The following is a 20,638-nucleotide window of genomic DNA, read 5'->3' on the forward strand; positions in this document are numbered from 1 at the left end:
TCTAAATAACTATCTTTGACACATATCTCTATCACTTTTCTTTTTTTGAATGAAAATATATTTGATGAAAAAACAATTGGTGCTTTACTGCTATTAGCCCGTACAAACACATTGAATAATAGTTTGTAGGCCAAACCGTTCGGACACTACAGACGATTTTGTGAGAATTCCAATTTTTGGGATGTCTCATGGTCTGACAAACACTGCTCTAGCTCTCACTTTTTATAGTGTTACATAGGCGGAGGTGGTGGATTGAGACGCATCCAATGCCAAAAAACAGATATCTCTAGCTTAGACTGCCACATTTTTATGGGGATTTTTTTTACTATGCTAATTGAATTTCCGCGGGGGCATGGACATCGACCTTAGGGGTTACTAATCTGTTCCTGTGGAGTGTAGAAAGTGTCTACCAGGTAGCGTCTTAGCACTGGGTGGTACTTACCTTGTCACTGAGCTAGCTCTCTCATAAGGTTAGAGCTACGTCATCTGAGGGCTATGCCGCCTCCAGCAACTCTCTGTAATCACATTCACAGAGCTCGTACTGCAAACCGTATGCATCCATCCACGGCACATAGTAACACAGCAACAGTTTATGTGTTGGCATTCCAGAAATGCAACTGGAAGAGGGTATTAAATGTCTGTTAAATATTTGTGAGGAAATTAGGCCTCTCGCTTATGGAGGGGTTTATATCTATCTGGTCTCGACTGTAGTTGAAGAATGTAAAAGAACGTGTGTGTTTGGAGCAAAGAAGAAGACCAATTTGGTTGAAATGCACTCAAAAGGCATGATATGATCTCACCCAGAGCCAGACTTTACACTCTGTTGATACTCGTACTCTAGTCATATTCTTCACATTGTTGATACTCGTACTGTAGTCATATTCTTCACATTATTGATACTCGTACTGTAGTTATATTCTTCACATTGTTGATACTCGTACTGTAGTCATATTCTTCACATTATTGATACTCGTACTGTAGTTATATTCTTCACATTGTTGATACTCGTACTGTAGTCATATTCTTCACATTATTGATACTCGTACTGTAGTTATATTCTTCACATTGTTGATACTCGTACTGTAGTCATATTCTTCACATTATTGATACTCGTACTGTAGTTATATTCTTCACATTGTTGATACTCGTACTGTAGTCATATTCTTCACATTGATACTCGTACTGTAGTTATATTCTTCACATTGATACTCGTACTGTAGTCATATTCTTCACATTATTGATACTCGTACTGTAGTTATATTCTTCACATTATTGATACTCGTACTGTAGTCATATTCTTCACATTATTGATACTCATACTGTAGTTATATTCTTCACATTATTGATACTCATACTGTAGTCATATTCTTCACATTATTGATACTCATACTGTAGTTATATTCTTCACATTATTGATACTCGTACTGTAGTTATATTCTTCACAATATTGATACTCATACTGTAGTCATATTCTTCACATTATTGATACTCATACTGTAGTTATAGTCTTCACATTATTGACTGTACAACAACGAAATACAGGGGGAGTTGCATTATAGCTCTGAATATAAGACTGGATAGATGGATGACAAGTGATGGTTCCTGTGACGATATTTACAGAAGAGGATGTGGCGTCCTACACTCTTAGAAAAAAGGTTTCCAAAAGGGTTATTTGGCTGTCCCCATAGGAAAACCCTTTCTGTTTCCAGGGAGAACCCTTTTTGATTCCACATAGAACCATTTTGGGTTCCATGGAAAACCCTCTGTGGAAAGGGACCTACATGGAACCCAAAAGGGTTATACCTAGAAACAAAAAGGGTTCTTCAAAGGGTTCTCCTATGGGGACAGCTGAAGAACCCTTTTAGGTTCTAGATACCACCCTTTTTTCTAAGAGTGTATTGACAATCTGCTTTCATAACGAAGTTAAATGAAACCCTCCCAATTCCATGATTTTTTTTTTCATGTTGATTGTAGGTTTTTCCAACGTCCTAACAGCGTAACTACAGATGCCATATCTTAATTTGATCATCCTGTTGTTGCAGGACACAGCAGGAATAAAGTATTCCAGGTTTAAAAAGGCTTCTAAAGTTTGTAGTTTCCTCTTTAACATTTCAGACCTGAATTGCCCTAATGAAAAATGTATCAACCCCTACAAAAAATGTCCATGAATTATAATCTGCATAATAATTCACATTTTCTGTTAATGCAGGATTATTTTCCTGCTGTAGCAAACTGACTCAAATTAAAATCCTACGTCTATATGGTTCTAATTGTTGGAAAAAACATCCCATCTGTTAGTTATAACTCTAATTTAAAAAGCAATTCATCCCACTTGTTGTTGTTTTCCTTCCTCTCTGAAAATTGGTGCGCTCAACGCAAAGTGTGACTCTTTGAAGTGTACCCTGAAGAACAATACACTCCACAGATCTTTTGGGTATTGGCACAGTCTCGTCTAGTTGGAGCTATTCTGCTTAACATTTATAAAGATTTGTTTGCACACATCTGTGTCTAATACCACCACGGACAAAGCTTAATTTATTTAATCGCAATCCAGAAAGCCTTGCCCGCCCCGAGCAGTTGGGGTACGCTATGTCACAAACATGTCATGCTCATATGCCTAAACACGAATAGGCTTTCTCCTCCGAGGCCACAAGGCACGGGGGGGCTTTCAGTAGAATGCATGCTCTGCTGTTTGTTGACTTTAGATCATATGTGGTAGATGGAGGATTGTGGGAAGATGAAGTTTCCATTCCCCCGAAAACACCAGTACAGCATACTATTAGGGCCGTTCAAGATCCTTTAACTGCTCCTGTGTGTTGGTTAGATAAATGCTGCTTAGTACATAGCGCTTTGATCAAGCAAGACGTTTGATTAAAATAAAATATGAAACCACAGTTGTCAGAGTGTATAAATAGTAAATCATTGTATTTATGCACTTCAGCATCTGATCATTTCATAATATGGGGAAATTAGACACTTAATTCTCTTTATCTTTCTCTCTCTCTCTTCTCCAGCGTGTCAGGTCCTCTCCTCTCCCCAGGAATGAAGGGTACAGGCACTTCCCCTCCTCCTCTGGAGAAGCAACAGCAGCACCTCCACCCCCACCACAAGCCCTACTCTCACTACCACCAGCAGGCTGCCAGCGACGGTAAGATCAGACCAGCACAGTCTGTCCTCTCTCAACCCAAGCTAACCAACAGGCCAATTTAGTTGGCTGGAACCCTCTGAGCATTGGTTGAATACAGAAATGTATACACTGAGCGCACAAAACATTAGGAACACCTTTCTTAATATTGAGTTGCACCCCCTTTTGCCCTCAGAACCGCCTCAATTTGTTGAGGCCTGGACTCTCTATAAGGTGTTGAAAGCTTTCCACAGGGATGCTGGCTCATGTTGACTCCAATGCTTCCCACAGTTGTGTCAAGTAGGCTGGATGTCCTTTGGGTGGTGGACCATTCTTGATACACACGGGAAACTGTTGAGTGCGAAAAACCCAGAAGCGTTGCAGTTCTTGACACACTCAAACTGGTGCACCCTTCACCTACTACCATTCCCCATTCAAAGGCACTTAAATCTTTTGTCTTGCCCATTCACCCTCTGAATGGCACACATACACAATCCATGTCTCTCCTCCCCTTCATCTGGAGACTCATCTCCCTCACTAACTTTAAGCACCAGCTGTCAGAGCAGCTCACAGATCACTGCACCTGTACATAGCCCATCTTGTAAATAGCCCATCCAACTACCTCATCCCCATACTGTATTTATTTATTTATCTTGCTCCTTTGCACCCCAGTATCTCTACTTGCACATTCATCTTCTGCACATTTATCACTCCAGTGTTTAATTGTTAAATTGTAATTATTTCACCGCTATGGCCTATTTATTGCCTTACCTCCCTTATCTTACCTCATTTGCACACACTGTATATAAACTTTTTTTTTTTAAATGTCCTATTGTGTTATTGACTGTACATTTGTTTATTCCATGTGTAACTCTGTGTTGTTGTTTGTGTCGCACTGCTTTGCTTTATCTTGGCCAAGTCACAGTTGTAAATGAGAACATGTTCTCAACTGGCCTACCTGATTAAATAAAGATAAATAAAATCTACACTAATTGAAGTGGATTTAACATCAATAAGGGATCATAACTTTCACCTGGATTCACCTAGTCAGTCTATCATGGAAAGAGCAGGTGTTCCTAATGTTTTGAACACTCAGTGTATTACACAACTGACTCAACAGTTCTATGTAATAGATTTCTGTCTGCAACTCTCTGAACACCCCATTTCCACTTTTAAGGAACTGACACAACTTTATTTCGTGTGGAATAAAGAAAATAATCAAATACAGTTGTAACTGCACCGTTTAAAACATTCCATTCCATTGAATAGGCCTAAGCCTCACACTTTACCACAATATGAACATGAAAGGACACAAGGGGAGGAAGCCGTGTCGGAGAATTGGGACGCGGCCCATGGATCTGTTAGAGTGTTTGGCGTTGAGCAGAGAGAGAAGATTGGAGTTAGCGAGACAGAGCAGGAGAAACCACAGGCAGGAACCTCCTCTGCTCTGAATTAGCCAACAAAACACTGCCTTCTGTAGTCAGCTGTCTCTCGCTCTCTCTCCGAGTTCCACTAAGGCTGCTCTAGCTAGCTGTCACTGCAGACCCGCTCCCTAGTGCCTTAAACACAACTTTCCCTGTTAAAGATCTACGCATGGACGTCTGTGAAACCGCGCTGTGGTCGGAGAGTTGCGTAAAGTGCTCCAGAAATGGCTGCTTTCACATTATCATGACTCCTGTGGTCTTACTTGAGTACAAAAATAGAAGGGGGACAATTGACAAATGCTACCATGGAGGAACTGGAAGAGTTAGCGCGCTAACACAAATGTAGCATTATAATAGCTCGAAGCCATACAATGTTTCAAGTTGATGTATGGAATCAGTTTACAAACATAATCACTCCGTATTGTTTGGTCACAAGGAAGGCCCCCTTCAGAGACTTCTCTTTCCCCTCCCCTCTTGACCCGATAGAAATAGAATGACTGAAATTGGTATTCCCATTGGACTGAAGTCTATAGTGCCTTGCAAAAGTATTCATCTCACTTGGCGTTTTTCCTATTTTGTTGCATTACAACTAGAGGTCGACCGATTATGATTTTTCAACACCGATACCGATTATTGGCGGACCCAAAAAAACCCGATACCGATTAATCGGCCGATTGTTATTTATTTATTTGTAATAATGACAATTACAACAATACTGAATGAACACTTATTTTGACTTAATATAATACATCAATAATATCAATTTAGCCTCAAATAAATAATTAAACATGTTCAATTTGCTTTAAATAATGCAAAAACAAAGTGTTGGAGAAGAAAGTAAAGGTGCAATATGTAAGAAAGCTAACATTTAAGTTCCTTGCTCAGAACATGAGAACATATGAAAGTTGGTGGTTCCTTTTAACATGAGTCTTCAATATTCCCAGGTAAGAAGTTTTAGGTTGTAGTTATTTTAGGAATTATAGGACTATTTCTGTCTATACGATTTGTATTTCACATACCTTTGACTATTGGATGTTCTTATAGGCACTTTAGTATTGCCAGTGTAACAGTATAGCTTCCGTCCCTCTCCTCGCTCCTACCTGGGCTCGAACCAGGAATACATCGACAACAGCCACCCTCGAAGCAGCGTTATCCATGCAGAGCAAGGGGAACAACTACTCCAAGTCTCAGAGCGAGTGACGTTTGAAACGCTATTAGCGCGCACCCCGCTAACTAGCTAGCCATTTCACATCGGTTACACCAGCGTAATCTCGGGAGTTGATAGGCTTGAAGTCATAAACAGCGCAATGCTTGAAGCATTGCGAAGAGCTGCTGGCAAACGCACGAAAGGGCTGTTTGAATGAATGCTTACGAGCCTGCTGGTGCCTACCATCGCTCAGTCAGACTGCTCTATCAAATCATAGACTTAATTATAACATAATAACACACAGAAATACGAGCCGTTGGTCATTAAAATGGTTGAATCCGGAAACTATCATTTCGAAAACAAAACGTTTATTCTTTCAGTGAAATACGGAACCGTTCCGTATTTTATCTAACGGATGGCATCCCTAAGTCTAAATATTGCTGTTACATTGTACAACCTTCAATGTTATGTCATAATTATGTACAATTCTGGCAAATTAATTACGGCCTTTGTTAGGAATAAATGGACTTCACACAGTTCGCAATGAGCCAGGCGGCCCAAACTGCTGCATATACCCTGACTGCTTGCACGGAACGCAAGAGAAGTGACAATTTCCCAAGTTATAAGACATTCATGTTAGCAGGCAATATTAACTAAATATGCAGGTTTAAAAATATATACTTGTGTTTTGATTTTAAAGAAAGGCATTGATGTTTATGGTTAGGTACATTGGTGCAACGATAGTGTTTTTTTCGCAAATGCGCTTGTTAAATTATCACCCGTTTGTCGAAGTGATTCAATGAGAAATTAACAGGCACCGCATCGATTATATGCAACGCAGGACACGCTAGATAAACTAGTTTAAAAAATTATTTTTTTAAAATTAAATACAAAAAAGTGGTGCGTGCCTATGTATTCACCCCCTTTGTTATGAAGCCCCTAAATAAGATCTGGTGCAACCAATTACCTTCAGAAGTCACATAATTAGTTAAATAAAGTCCACCTGTGTGCAATCTGTGTCACATGACCCGATCCTGTAGGTTCATGCTATACAACATTCGCAGAGTACGACCCAGCCTTACACAGGAAGCGGCGCAGGTCCTAATCCAGGCACTTGTCATCTCCCGTCTGGATTACTGCAACTCCCTGTTGGCGGGGCTCCCTGCCTGTGCCATTAAACCCCTACAATGCCGCAGCCCGTCTGGTGTTCAACCTTCCCAAGTTCTCTCACGTCACCCCGCTCCTCCGCACACTCCACTGGCTTCCAGTTGAAGCTCGCATCTGCTACAAGACCATGGTGCTTGCCTACGGAGCTGTGAGGGGAACGGCACCTCCGTACCTTCAGGCTCTGATCAGGCCCTACACACAAACAAGGGCACTGCGTTCATCCACCTCTGGCCTGCTGGCCCCCCTACCTCTGCGGAAGCACAGTTCCCGCTCAGCCCAGTCAAAACTGTTCGCTGCTCTGGCACCCCAATGGTGGAACAAGCTCCCTCACGATGCCAGGACAGCGGAGTCAATCACCACCTTCCGTAGACACCTGAAACCCCACCTCTTTAAGGAATACCTGGGATAGGATATAGTAATCCTTCTAATCCCCCCCCCCCCCCCCCCCCAAAAAAAGGATATAGATGTACTATTGTAAAGTGGTTGTTCCACTGGATATCATAAGGTGAATGCACCCATTTGTAAGTCGCTCTGGATAAGAGCGTCTGCTAAATGACGTAAATGTAAATGTAAATGTAATGATCTCAGTGTATATATACATCTGTTCTGAAAGGCCCCAGAGTCTGTAACACCACTAAGCAAGAGGCACCACCAAGTAAGCGGCACCATGAAGACCAAGGAGCTCTCCAAACAGGTCAGGGACAAAGTTGTGGATAAGTACAGATCAGGGTTGGGTTATAAAAAAATATCTGAAACTTTGAACATCCCACGCAGCACTATTAAATCCATTATTAAAAAAAGGAAATAATATGGCACCACAACAAACCTGCCAAGAGAGGGCCGCCCACCAAAACTCACGGACCAAGCAAGGAGGGCATTAATCAGAGAGGCAACATAGAGACCAAAAATAACCCTGAAGGAGCTGCAATGCTCCACAGCGGAGATTGGAGTATCTGTCCATAGGACCACTTTAAGCCGTACACTCCACAGAGCTGGGCTTTACGGAAGAGTGGCCAGAAAGCGCCATTGCTTAAAGAAAAAAATTAAGAAACACGTTTGGTGTTCATCAAAAGGCATGTGGGAGACTCCCCAAACATATGGAAGAAGGTACACTGGTCAGATGAGACAAAAATTGGGCTTTTTGGCCATCAAGGAAAACGCTGGTGCAAACCCAACACCTTTCATCACCCCGAGAATACCATCCCCACAGTGAAGCATGCTGTGGGGATGTTTTTCATCGGCAGGGACTGGGAAACTGGTCATAATTGAAGGAATGATGGATGGCACTAAATACAGGGACATTCTTGAAGGAAACCTGTTTGTCTTTCAGAGATTTGAGACTGGGACGGAGGTTCACCTTCCGGCAAGACAATGACCCTAAGCATACTGCTAAAGCAACACTTGAGTGGTTTAAGGGGAAACATTTAAATGTCTTGGAATGGCCTAGTCAAAGCCCAGACCTCAATCCAATTGAGAATCTGTGGTATGACTTAAAGATTGCTGTATACCAGCGGAACCCATCCAACTTGAAGGAGCTGGAGAAGTTTTGACTTGAAAAATGGGCAAAAATTCCAGTGGCTAAGATGTGCCAAGTTTATAGAGACATACCCCAAGAGACTTGCAGCTGTAATTGCTGCAAAAGGTGGCTCTACAAAGTATTGACTTTGGGGGGGTGAATAGTTACCCACGCTCAAGTGGTCTTTTGTTGCAGCGGCAGGCCCCTCCCTCCCCATCCCTGTGTAACGTGTATAATTTTTTTTTTGGTTACAGCAGCTGAAGGGCCACCCTGAGATGGCTAGATTAAATATTGTGTGTGTCAGAGGAGAGGAGGAAATAGCATTTCAGTTTTTTTGTCTTCAAGTTTGTTTCACAATAAAAAATATTTTACATCTTCAAAATGGTAGGCATGTTGTGTAAATCAAATGATACAAACCCCCCCAAAAAATCTATTTTCATTCCAGGTTGTAAGGCAATAAAATAGGAAATATGCCAAGGGGATGAATACTTTCGCAAGCCACTGTATAGGTCTAGTGGCCATACTGAGCGTTCTCTAGAGGGTTCCAGTTAAATTGCAGTAGTGTTAGGGGCTTTGGCCATTCTAGTTATTCTGTGCTTGATCCTCTCCTCCCTTCTCTCTGTAGATTACCAGGGCAGCTTTCAGAGCTGCTTCCATTTTGGGGACTCGTACAGAATGGAACAGTCTGTGAGTGGTGTTCATGTACCAGCGGACTCACATGGTTACACTTCCCACCAGAACAACGGCTTCCACATGTCCAGTACCAGCAGTGGCTCTGCTGCAGGTGAGACCTGGCGTAGATTTCAACTTCCTCCTTCTCTAACAGTTTTTGTTTTGTTTGTGCACTTAAATCAATAGTTGAATTATTTCTGTATGTTGATCAAGCCACTGTATGTATGTTAATCACACACTAAACAGTGTAGCATCAAATTTGATTGTGTGTCTAATTCAGTGGTCTCCTCCCCCAGGCTTCAGCTTGACACAGGACCTCCAGGGATCAGGGGAGTGCCAGTTCTCCTCCAGCCCAGAGGAAAGCATCTTCTTCCAGGTGAACAGCTTCGACCGCAGCCTGAGCCAGATGTCCTCCGTCTACACAGAGACATAGAGGGCCTGATGCTACCCTGGGTATCGCTATACAGGCGATGGATCTCAATAGTCTGGAGTGGCATCCATTCCTTACAAGTTTGTTCTGTTCTAAAGGAAACAATATAATTGAAAACAAGCTCTACTGCTCTAGAACGACTGTCAGTCATATCTCTGTAACAAGACAAGAGCTTCCTACAGCCCTGCCCAACAGATTCCACATGGATGCTTCCAAATGGACACATTTCCAACTAAGACATAACCTAGTCCAGCATTCCCTCTTTCTCTCTTTCTACATTGTTCAATCTACTAGGGACTGAAATGTAGAAAAATATATAATTTTGCAGTGTTTTTACAGTGGATGAAATGGCTTGTTTATTTGTTTAGATTGTCTGAAGATATTTCTGGAAGGTAAATGGAGGGGTGATGGATGGTCATACATAAAATATTCTGGAACACAGTCAAATCTACTTTATCATGTGTATAAATGTACAGTTTGTTTAAAGCAGTCTTTTAAATGTTTGTTATTTCCAAGTTTAAGAAATAAATAATTGTACAATAATACAAAATTGTGACTTTTTAATGTTATCTGATGTACTGTTTTATCTTTTGTTGTATATGTAATGTAAGTGCCTTAATGTGTTTGGACCCCAGGAAGAGTAGTTGCTGCCTTGGCCACAGCTAATGGGGACCCTAGTAAATACATATCTTATGGTGGTATGCACATCCACAGAACTAGCACAGCTGCAGGGTAATGCCATGTCAGTAAAATAACACTATTTTAAGTATCGGAGGAGCATTCAAACAAAACAGTGGTCAGGTATTCTTCTCCTTTTCCTATGAGCCTTGCTTGGTAGTACAACATGGTTATAGCACCAAGTACAGCATCTGTGCCTCAAATAACTAAAGCACTATATCTGCTATAATGTGAAATTAATATGCCCAAGATAAAAGCAGCAGCACTACATAAAGTAGTGTATGTGAAGTTGCAGAAAAATGACACAGTGGGGGACAGTTCGACACCGGTAAGAGGAACACCAACCATTGACATACTCTGCCCTCTTGTGAGCATTCTCAGCTTTTCACAGTAACATTATGAAAAGGAATGCAGTGCTATTGAGACAAATTGTAATGACTGTTCTCTCTCTCTCTCTATAGGTTCATAGCCAGTTAAAGACTGGGATTTCCAAACTCGGTCAATGGGCACCCTTGGTGCACATTTCGGTTTTGCCCTAAAACTACACATCCCCCCCCAAAAAAGAAAATCAACTCATTATCAAGCTTTGATGATTTGAATCAGCTGTGTAGTGCTTGGGCAAAAACCAAGACATGCACTTCTTGGGGTTCCCCAGGACCAAGTTTGCAAAATGCTGCCATAGGGAATATTGTAGGAGGCGTCACAAATAAATATCCAGAGAATGTTTTGCAAAATGTTTAAGTTGACAGTGAATTGAATTCAGGTACAGTAAGACAGTGTGATTATGAATATAATAATAAATACATAATTTGGTGGGTGCTTATATTTGTCCTATTCAATTGGAAATGCGTTTCTCTTTGCAACTCGCCCTGAGACACCCTCGGAGAGTGGGGTCACGGCCATATCCTTCACGTCTTCTTGCTCTTCCTGCTGAGGTAGCTCTGATAGTAGAAGTTGCTGAAGAGTAGGATGAGGCTGACACAGTAGAAAAACACATAGGCATTCATGGAGTCTGGGAAGTCACACTCAGTGAAGAGGTTGTAGCCTGTGTGAGTGGTCAGCAGGACAAACTGGAGCTGAAACCACCGTCAGGAGAACATTGGTTTAGATTCAGAGTTGAGGTACAACCTTCTCAGATATCTCCGTGTATAGTCACAATCTGTTTTCTACCACACGTAAGGCCTAGATTCAAATCAGTTATAACCGACAATTGCATAGTCTATTATTGCTTTTGTATAGGTTATGTCGGAGGTGTAACTGGTGGAGCTGTCAAATCCACAATCGTCTCCAAGTGTTATCACGGTCATCGCCATTGGATGCACCATGTGGCATTAGTAGAAATCCAATGCAGATGTTACAAATTCAAACACTGAAATGTGTGATGTAATCTACACCTCGACTAGGCTGATATAATTCCTTAACCATTAAACGATAGGCTTTCACATTGAGTGTCATAGTTTCTATATAGCCTACACGTTCTCGTTGTGAACTATTAACCCGGGTGGGATTTAAGGACGGGTGTGGTTTCTTGACAATGACCACAAGAGCAGCCGCTCACCAATTTGACTACTCTAACACAGTTACAACTCCGACATCATCCTGAACAAAAGCAATAATAGGCTATGCAGTTGTTGGTTATGGCGGGTTAACACTGAACTGATTGAATCCAGGTCTTAATCCCTATACTCTAAGCTTCTGTAGTAGCCAACCAATTCCCCATCCCCAGATGTATCCCCTTTTTCTTAAACCTCACTAGATGTCTGCAGAGCTGTAGATAGAGCCACTCACCAGCTGAAGTGACGTCAGATAGCGTTTCCACCATAAGTACTTCTGCATGTGAGGCCCAAGAGCAGCCAGTCCGTAGTAGGAGTACATTACAGTGTGGACGAAGGTGTTGAGAAGACCAATGCAGAACGCTAGGAGAGAGAGGAACACATAACATCTCAACTATCTGTTGCACAGCATCATGAATGGTATGGACAATTTTCTAGGACCCCATTAATCATTTTATATTTACAATTGAGTAATTTAGCAGACGCTCTGAATAAGAGTGACTTACAATGAATGTCTATTTGTAAGTCTAGCAGGTGCCTACCAGGTGTTGAGAAGTCCCAACAGAGAGTTGATAAAACATCTTAATTAAACAAATCTATGGCAGCCCTGAAACATTCCATATACGTTGATACAGAGCATTAACGAATAGGATAGAGTTTTTCCCGGTTCTTCGTACTGCTAGACTTACATTGGCCTCCAGCCAGGTACTTTGCCCCTGCCCACCAGTTGAAGATCATGGTGCCATGGTGATAGACATGCAGGAAGGTCAGCTGACTGTTCTTCTTCCTCAGGATGAAAAAAACCTGTGAATGGAGAGTTTGGAATGGGTTTGAACTGGATCTCCAATGTTTCACATGAATCTGACGTTAATCCTGGGCCATATTGATTAATAATGCACACCGTAGGAAAACGTTTTGCAACGGAACACAAAGATGAGTGTTTCCTGGACAAGTAGTCCCCATTAAAAACCTTGCATTCTTCCTTTTGGTGCCTAATGAATATGACCCTGATTTTCAATGTGTTTTACCGTGTCCGCCAATTCTATGACCTTGGAGAAGAAAAACCACCAGCATGCTTTGGCCATCTGGTGAAACAAACAGACAGAGAGAGTTATCCACTGTTATGGCCAGGGCTTTGGGACAGTCTTCAGAGATGGAATAGATATGTATACTATTTGGGGGCATTTGCCAGTTAGGTCAACTATGTGAGAGGTCCAACGGTTTGTGTACAGTAGGGACTATTCAGACGCACTCTTACCCTCATCGCCAGTGGGCTAGTGCTGTAATCCACAGGTTGACACAGGTAACTGTAGTTAGACAGCATGGACGTGACCAAGAACTGCAACATAAAAACCGTTATAGGTCAGGTGAAACATTTCATAATAAGCATAAATTAGGCCCATTTCTATGGCTGCTGAACACACAAACACGTTTAAAGAGAAATCCCCTCATTTTGATGGGAGTTGGAGCACACCTCGTGGAACATGTAGACAGACAGGCAGACCATGGCGAAGTTGTAGAGAATGAGCACAGCCTTGAGGTCAACAGGTTGCCTGTGTTTCATCAGCTTGGGTCCAGCCCAGACCACACCGAGATAGAGGAGGAATATAGAAGCTACTGGCATGGGGGAGTAGACCAGTAACCATGGATCTGTCCTCTTATCTGGAAGACAACATGGTAGCCCACTGAATTCATCTCACTTTTAAAATGTTAATATTCTGTTAACTCATACCCAATTAATGCTGTTGACTCGTCCTGTACTCGTATGTGGCCAAAGTAGAAAAAACGCTTCCAAAACCCCACCTCAAAGTTGTATCTCAAACAGACCTTTTCAAAAATGCTTGCCATTTCCTTATTTAATATGAGGTCAAGATGGCTCATTAGCTGAGCTGGACAATGAGCAGCTACTTGTCGTGAATATTTTTGATGACCGGTATACGGTCACACCATTCTGTTGTTAGCGTACGCCCACAACATTCAAAACACAGAAAAGCTGTTTTTTATCCTGAACAAAAATATAAATGCAACATGTAAAGTGTTGGTCCCATGTTTCATGAGGTAAAATAAAAGATCCCAGAAATGTTTGTGAGCATTTCTCCTTCGCCAAGATAATACATCCACCTGACAGGTGTGGCATATTAAGAAGCTGATTAAACAGCATGATCATTACACAGGTGCTGGGGACAATAAAATGCCACTAATATGTGCAGTTCTGTCATACAACACAATGCCACAGATGTCTCAAGTTGAGGGAGCGTGCAATTGGCATGCTGACTGCAGGAATGTCCACCAGAGCTGTTGCCAAATAATGTAATGTTCATTTCTCTAGCATAAGCCGTCTCCAACGTCATTTTAGAGAATTTGGCAGCATGTCCAAACAGTCTCACAACCGCAGACCACTTGTAACCACGCCATCCCAGGATTTCCACATCCGGCTTCTTCATCTGCCGGATGGTCTGAGACCAGCCACCCAGACAGCTGATGAAACTGAGGAGGATTTCTGTCAGTAATAAAGCCCTTTTGTGGGGAAAAGCTCATTCTGATTGGCTGGGCCTGGCTCCACAGTGGGTGGGCCTGACTCCCAAGTGGGTGAACCTACGCCCTCCCAGGCCCACCCATGGTTGAGCCCCTGCCCAGTCATGTGAAATCCATAGGTTAGGACCTAATGAATTGATTTCAATTGACTGATTTCCTTATATGAACTGTAACTCAGTAAAAAAATAAATTAAAAAAATTGCTGAAATTGTTGCATGTTGCATTTATATTTTTGTTCAGTATAACATACTTGATTACCATTTATTGGAAGGAAAACTGTTTAACTCATTTTGTCATTAATTCTAGCTCATATTTCATATAAATCAGGAAGCCCTGGACAGTGTAGGCCTACTGGACAGTACTAACACACAGCAGACAATACACATTTACATTTTAGTCACTTAGCAGACGAGCTTATCTACAGTGACTTACAGTCAGTGCATTCAGCATAGTATATTTGCAGTACTAATATTACAGTGCTATTATTTTCTAAATATTTTTTTAAACAAATGTTATACTGAATGTTAGCAGATCTTCAAACGAAACCGAATATTAGATAAAAGGAACCTGAGTTTACAGATAACAAAAAATATTGATGCTTACACTACATGACCAAAAATATAGGGACACCCCTTAAGATTAGTGGATTTGGCTGTTTCAGCTACACCGTTGCTGACAGGTATATAAAATTGAGCACACATCCATGCAATCTCCATAGACAAACATTGGCAGTAGAATGACCCGTACTGAAGAGTTCAGTGAGTTTCAACATGGCACCATCTTAGGATGCCACCTTTCCCACAAGTCAGTTCGTCAAATTTCTGACCTGCTAGAGCTCCCCCGGTCAACTATAAGTGCTGTTATTGTGAAGAGGACACATCTAGGAGCAACAGCGGCTCAGCTGCGAAGTAGTAGGTCACACAAGCTCACTGGACTGCCGAGTGCTGAAGCACTTAGCGTGTAGAAATTGTCTGTCCTCGGTTGCAACACTCACTCAGTTCCAAACTGCCTCTGGAAGCAATGTCAGCACAAGAACTGTTCGTTGGGAGCCTCAGGAAATGGGTTTCCATGGCCGAGCAGCCGCACACAAGCCTAAGATCACCATGCGCAATGCCAAGTGTCGGCTGGAGAGTGTAAAGCTCGCCGCCATTGGACTCTGGAGCAGTGAAAACGCTTTCTCTGGAGTGATGAATCACGCTTCACCATCTGGCAGTCCGACGGACGAATCAGGGTTTGGCGGATGCCAGGAGAACAGTACCTGCCCGAATGCATAGTGCCAACTGTAAAGTTTGGTGGAGGAGGAATAATGGTCTGGGGCTGTTTTTCATGGTTCGGGCTAGGCCCTTTAGTCCCAGTGAAGGGAAATCTTCACGATACAGCATACAATGACATTCTTGACAATTTTGTACCTTTATTTAACTAGGCAAGTCAGTTAAGAACAAATTATTATTTACAATGACGGCCTACCAATGCCCCCATGCACAAAGCGAGGTCCATACAGAAATTATTTGTCGAGATTGGTGTGGAAGAACTTGACTAGCCTGTACAGAGCCCTGACCTCAACCCCATCGAACATCTTTGGGATGAATTGGAACACCGACTGCGAGCCAGGTCTAATCGCCCAACATCAGCGGCCGACCTCACTAAAGCTCTTGTGGCTGAATGGAAGCAATTCCCTGCAATGTTCCAACATCTAGTAGAAAGTCTTCCCAGAAGAGTGGAAGCTGTTTTAGCAGCAAACGGGTGATCAACACCATATTAATGCCCGTGTTTTTGGAATGAGATGTTCGACGAGCATTTGTCCACATACTTTTGGCCATGTAGTGTATTTTATTTATTTAATTAACAAAGTTATGCAACACCCAATTCCCCTGTGTAAGAAAGTAATTGCCCCCTTACAACCAGTTATAGATTGTGTCACCTTTAGCTGCAATGACTCAACAAACACTTCCTGTAGTTGTTGATCAGTCTCTGTAGCTGCAATGACTCAACAAACACTTCCTGTAGTTGTTGATCAGTCTCTGATGTCACTGTTCCAGGAATATTTTGGCCCACTCTTACATTCAGAACCGCTTCAACTTAGCAACATTTGTGAGTTTTCAAGTTTGAACTGCTCATTTCAAGTCCTTCATCTCAATTGGGATTAGGTCTGGACTTCGACTAGGCCATTGCTATTTAGCCATTTTCATGTATACTTGATTGTGTATTTTGGATCATTTTCTTGCTGCATGACCCAGCTACGCTTCAGCTTCAGCTCACAGACTGACGACCTGGCAACCTGACATTCACATGTAGAATTCTCTGATACAGAGCAGAATTCACGGTTAATTCTATTAAGGCAAGTCGTCCAGGTTCTTGAGGCAACAAAGCATCCCCAAACCATGACATTTTCAACACCATGCTTGACCGTTGGTATGAGGTTCTTACTGCGGAATGCAGTGTTTGGTTTTCGCCAGGCATAATGGGAGCCATACCATCCAAAAAGTTGACTCAAGTTAGCCAAAAACTATCACATGGAAGCACCTAGATGATCATCAAGACTCTTGGAAGAATGTTCTATGGACAGATGATTCAAAAGTATAACTTTTACAACGACATGGGTCCCAATACGCCTGGTGAACCTCATACCAACGGTCAAGCATGGTGGTGTTAGTGTGATGGTTTGGGGGTGCTTTACTGCTTTAGGACCTGGACGACTTGCCTTTTTTAGAAGGAACCATGAATTCTGCTCTGTACAGGAGAACATCAGGACATCTGTCTGCGAGCGGAAACGCAGCTGGGTCATGCAGCACGACAAGGATCCAAAACACACATTTAGGTCTACATGAAAATGGCTAAAAAGCAACACATTTTAAGGTTTGGAATGGCCTAGTCAAAGTCCAGACCTAATCCCAATTGAGATGTTGTGGCAGGACTTGAAACGAGCAGTTCATGCTTGAAAACCCACAAATGTCACTGAGTTACAGCAGTTCTGCATGGAAAAGTGGGCCAAAGTTCCTCCACAGTGACGTGAGAGACTGATCAACAACTACAGGAAGTGTTTGTTGAGTCATTGCAGCTAAAGGTGGCACAACCAGTTATTGAGTGTAAAGGGGCAATTACTTTTTCACACAGGGGCTTTGGGTGTTGTATCACTTTGTTAAGGAAATAAATTAAGTATGTCATTGTTGTATTATTTGTTCACTCAGGTTCCCTTTATCTAAGAGGTTTTGGTTGAAGATCTGATAACATTCAGTATATAAAAAAATGCAAAAGTAGAGAAAATTAGAAAGGAGGCAAATACTTTTTTACGGCACTGTGTACACAACTGGAGCTGGATTGATCGTATATGTAGTACATTTTGATATCTGTTGACTGTGTGAGGGAGGCTGATGGTGAATGTCCTACGTGTATCAATTGCAACTAGATAATCCAGTCCTGTGACATTTTGCTGAATCACAAAAAAGTCTAGTAGGCCCCTATATTGTCAGTGGCCCATCATAAAATCTATACCCAAATTCTGAATTACCTCCATTCTCCAACATCCACTGGTGCATGGACTGAACGCGTTGCCATGCTGAAGCCATTTGACACTGTTGGAACAGGAAGTTGGTCATTGATTATAACAATTACAAAATGACCCAACCCCGTTTTGCTAAAAAGCTAAGGGATGGGGCTGGAGAAATGTAACCACTCAAATTCATAGACAGAGCTATGGATGCAAGGACTGACCATCCATGAAATCAAATGTATAGTTTACATTTACGTTGTTTACAAACATTGGAGTACAACAAGCTTATATTTTGAGCTCTGAACTAAGCTCATGAGGCATTTATAATTTATATTGTTTAAGAATCAATGGGTATATATCATTGACTTATAAGTCCAAAAATTGATGTAGCAACATAGTGTATTAACGACAACAGGGAATCTGGAGAAAAAGAAAAAAAAAAACTCCCCGACTGGGAAAAAAATAGTTTTGAGCGGTCATCCAACTCAGAAACATCGAGAGCATCCTGACCGGTTGCATCACTGCCTGGTACGGCAATTGCTCTGCCTCCGACCACAAGCCATTACAGAGGGTAGTGAGTACGGCCCAGTACATCACTGGGGCCAAGCTTCCTACCATCCAGGACCTCTACACCAGGCGGTGTCAGAGGAAGGCCCTAAAAATTGTCAAAGACCCCAGCTACAGACTGTTCTCTCTACTACTGCATGGCAAACGGTACCGGAGTGCCAAGCCTAGGACAAAAAGGCTTCTCAACAGTTTTTACTCCCAAGCCATAAGACTCCTGAACAGGTAACAAAATGGTTACCCGGACTATTTGCACTGTGTGCCCCCCCCCCTCAACCCCTCTTTTAAGGTGCTGCTACTCTCCGTTTATCATATATGCATAGTCACTTTAACTATACATTTATGTACATACTACCTCAATTGGCCCGACCAACCAGTGCTCCCGCACATTGGCTAACCGAGCTATCTGCATTGTGTCTCACCCACCACCAGCCAACCCCTCTTTTACGCTACTGCTACTCTCTGTTCATCATATATGCATAGTCACTTTAACCATATCTACATGTACATACTACCTCAAATCAGCCTGACTAACTGGTGTCTGTATGTAGCCTTGCTACTCTTATTTTCAAATGTCTTTTTTATTTCTTTACTTACCACCCCACACACACACACACACACACACACCTTTTTTTGCACTATTGGTTAGAGCCTGTAAGTAAGCATTTCACTGTAAGGTCTACACCTGTTGTATTCGGCGCACGTGACAAATAAACTTTGATTTGATTTGAAACTTGGGCATCATCCTAGACCTCCAATTTATCTGAGCAAAGATCACTGGGGTGTATTCATGACGCCAATTCTGCAACAAAAACCATTTACTCCAAATGTTTTGTTTACTTTGCCATTTACTTTTGTTTACTTTGTAATGAAAATCTGAGTTTATATTGGACAAATTCAGGTAGATCATTCCCAGTTTCGTTTGCTTCCTGTTTGGTTCTTAAACTGTAAACGGTTCCCGTTACCAATAAGCTATTGAGAAAGGCCGCCGTAGTCAGACCTGGACCTCAAGAGAAGACAGGCTATGTGCACACTGGCCACAAAATGAGGTGGAAACTGAGCTGCACTTCCTAACCTCCTGCCAAATGTATGACCATATTAGAGACACATATTTCCCTCAGATTACACAGACCCACAAAGAATTCAAAAACAAATACAATTTTGATAAACTCCCATATCTACTGGGTGAAATACCACAGTGTGCCATCACAGCAGCAAGATCTGTGACCTGTTGCCTGCAACAAGAAAAGGTCAACCAGTGAAGAACCAACACCATTGTAAATATAGCACGTTTTTTTCCCCTTTGTATTTTAATTATTTGCACACAAGCCATAATATTATATATCTCAACGCCTTTGACATTTTTGTGAGTGTAATGTTTACTGTAAAAAATAAGAAATTCATTCACTTTTGTTTATCATCTATTTCACTTACTCTGGCAATGTAAACATGTTTCCCATGCCAATATTGCCCTTTGAATTGAATTAGTAATTAATATATCCCTGATATCACGATTTGTCCCAGTCTGAGCTCGTTTTTTCCGAGTTCCCAGTTCTCGCTTTAAATCACAAATGACGTCACTTTCCCCATAACCAAGTAGAGAGCTATACCACACAATAACCAACGCGTAGGATTCAGTTTGCGTTCAAAAAAAATATATCCTGGTCAGTTCACTGAATCACCAAATAATGTGGAGACAATTCATTGAATCACCAAATGTGTCCTTTTTTTGCACGTTAGCGGCGTGGTATAATCTCAAAGCTTCTGACACACATTTGGTGGCCTTTAAACTTTCTTTCATTCCATGCAAGGACATTACCATAAATATTATTTCGCATTTCACACGCGCCGTAAATTCATATAAAATTGCGGGCGAAGTTCAAATAAACTTACAATATTTGTGTAACTATTTATCTTACGATTTTTCGCCTGAATAAATACAATACATACAGAGATGTGTTTAAATGAATGAACTGGACTTACCCGACAAAAACGTGGGACTTCTTTCTGAAAACTGGTAAAAATAGGCCTACGCGAGACGCTCCACACGGCGTTTTGATTGGACACATTATGGCAACAGCTACCTGGCAGGTATTTCAAGTTCTTCAAGTTCGAGCATGTGTTCAGCAAGAGATCACCTAACGTAGCAGGCACAGAAAGACAAGCAAGAGAACCCCCCTCCCAAATACATTTTTTTTTAAAATCCAGTTTTACAGTCAGTATTCTCAATGCATGTGTATTGTGTATATCTGAGGTAAAACGCACCAAAGCATATTTTATGCGACATATAGGACAACAAACATTTTGCAGGTAGTGTTCAGCATTCAACTCAAATAAT

The 20,638-nt window shown here is 41.8% G+C and overlaps 2 protein-coding genes across 3 annotated transcripts in view; one reads left to right on the plus strand and one right to left on the minus strand.

Annotated features, from left to right (window-relative positions):
* LOC106574011 (uncharacterized) overlaps positions 1–10,020 on the plus strand; it is a 155,192-nt gene extending 145,172 nt beyond the window's left edge. The window contains exons 9-11 of the mRNA XM_014149511.3: positions 3,015–3,148; positions 9,004–9,162; positions 9,347–10,020. Of these exons, the coding sequence (XP_014004986.3) occupies positions 3,015–3,148; positions 9,004–9,162; positions 9,347–9,483 (430 nt within the window). The 3' untranslated portion in view covers positions 9,484–10,020. The remainder of the gene's footprint in view (positions 1–3,014; positions 3,149–9,003; positions 9,163–9,346) is intronic.
* An 860-nt stretch (positions 10,021–10,880) lies between these two features.
* On the minus strand, positions 10,881–20,435 carry LOC106574012 (very long chain fatty acid elongase 4). 2 transcript variants are annotated; one of them, XM_014149513.3, is made up of 8 exons: positions 20,284–20,432; positions 17,755–17,818; positions 13,186–13,373; positions 12,970–13,050; positions 12,740–12,796; positions 12,401–12,515; positions 11,947–12,074; positions 10,881–11,234 (listed from the first exon to the last, which is right to left on the minus strand). In XM_014149513.3, exons 2-8 carry the CDS (start codon positions 17,810–17,812, stop codon positions 11,067–11,069), a joined length of 795 nt encoding a protein of 264 aa, XP_014004988.1. In that variant the 5' UTR covers positions 17,813–17,818; positions 20,284–20,432; the 3' UTR covers positions 10,881–11,066. The 2 variants fall into 2 exon arrangements, with proteins under 2 accessions (XP_014004988.1, XP_082818891.1); XM_082962765.1 differs by lacking the exon at positions 13,186–13,373 and having other exon boundaries at positions 20,284–20,435.
* Between the last annotated feature and the right edge of the window lie 203 nt (positions 20,436–20,638).

The sequence above is a fragment of the Salmo salar genome, chromosome 16, assembly GCF_965601325.2.
Source record: "Salmo salar chromosome 16, fSalSal1, whole genome shotgun sequence".
In the NCBI taxonomy this organism is placed as follows: domain Eukaryota; kingdom Metazoa; phylum Chordata; class Actinopteri; order Salmoniformes; family Salmonidae; genus Salmo; species Salmo salar.

Coding starts and splice junctions, on each gene's coding strand:
- LOC106574012 (XM_014149513.3), bottom strand. CDS start 17,812: ATGGCTTCAGCATGGCAACGCGTTCAGTCCATGCACCAGTGGATGTTG. Junction 13,374..17,754: donor GTGGATGTTGGAGAATGGAG/GTAATTCAGAAT, acceptor GTTGTCTTCCAG/ATAAGAGGACAGATCCATGG. Junction 11,235..11,946: donor ATCTGACGTCACTTCAGCTG/GTGAGTGGCTCT, acceptor CGGTGGTTTCAG/CTCCAGTTTGTCCTGCTGAC.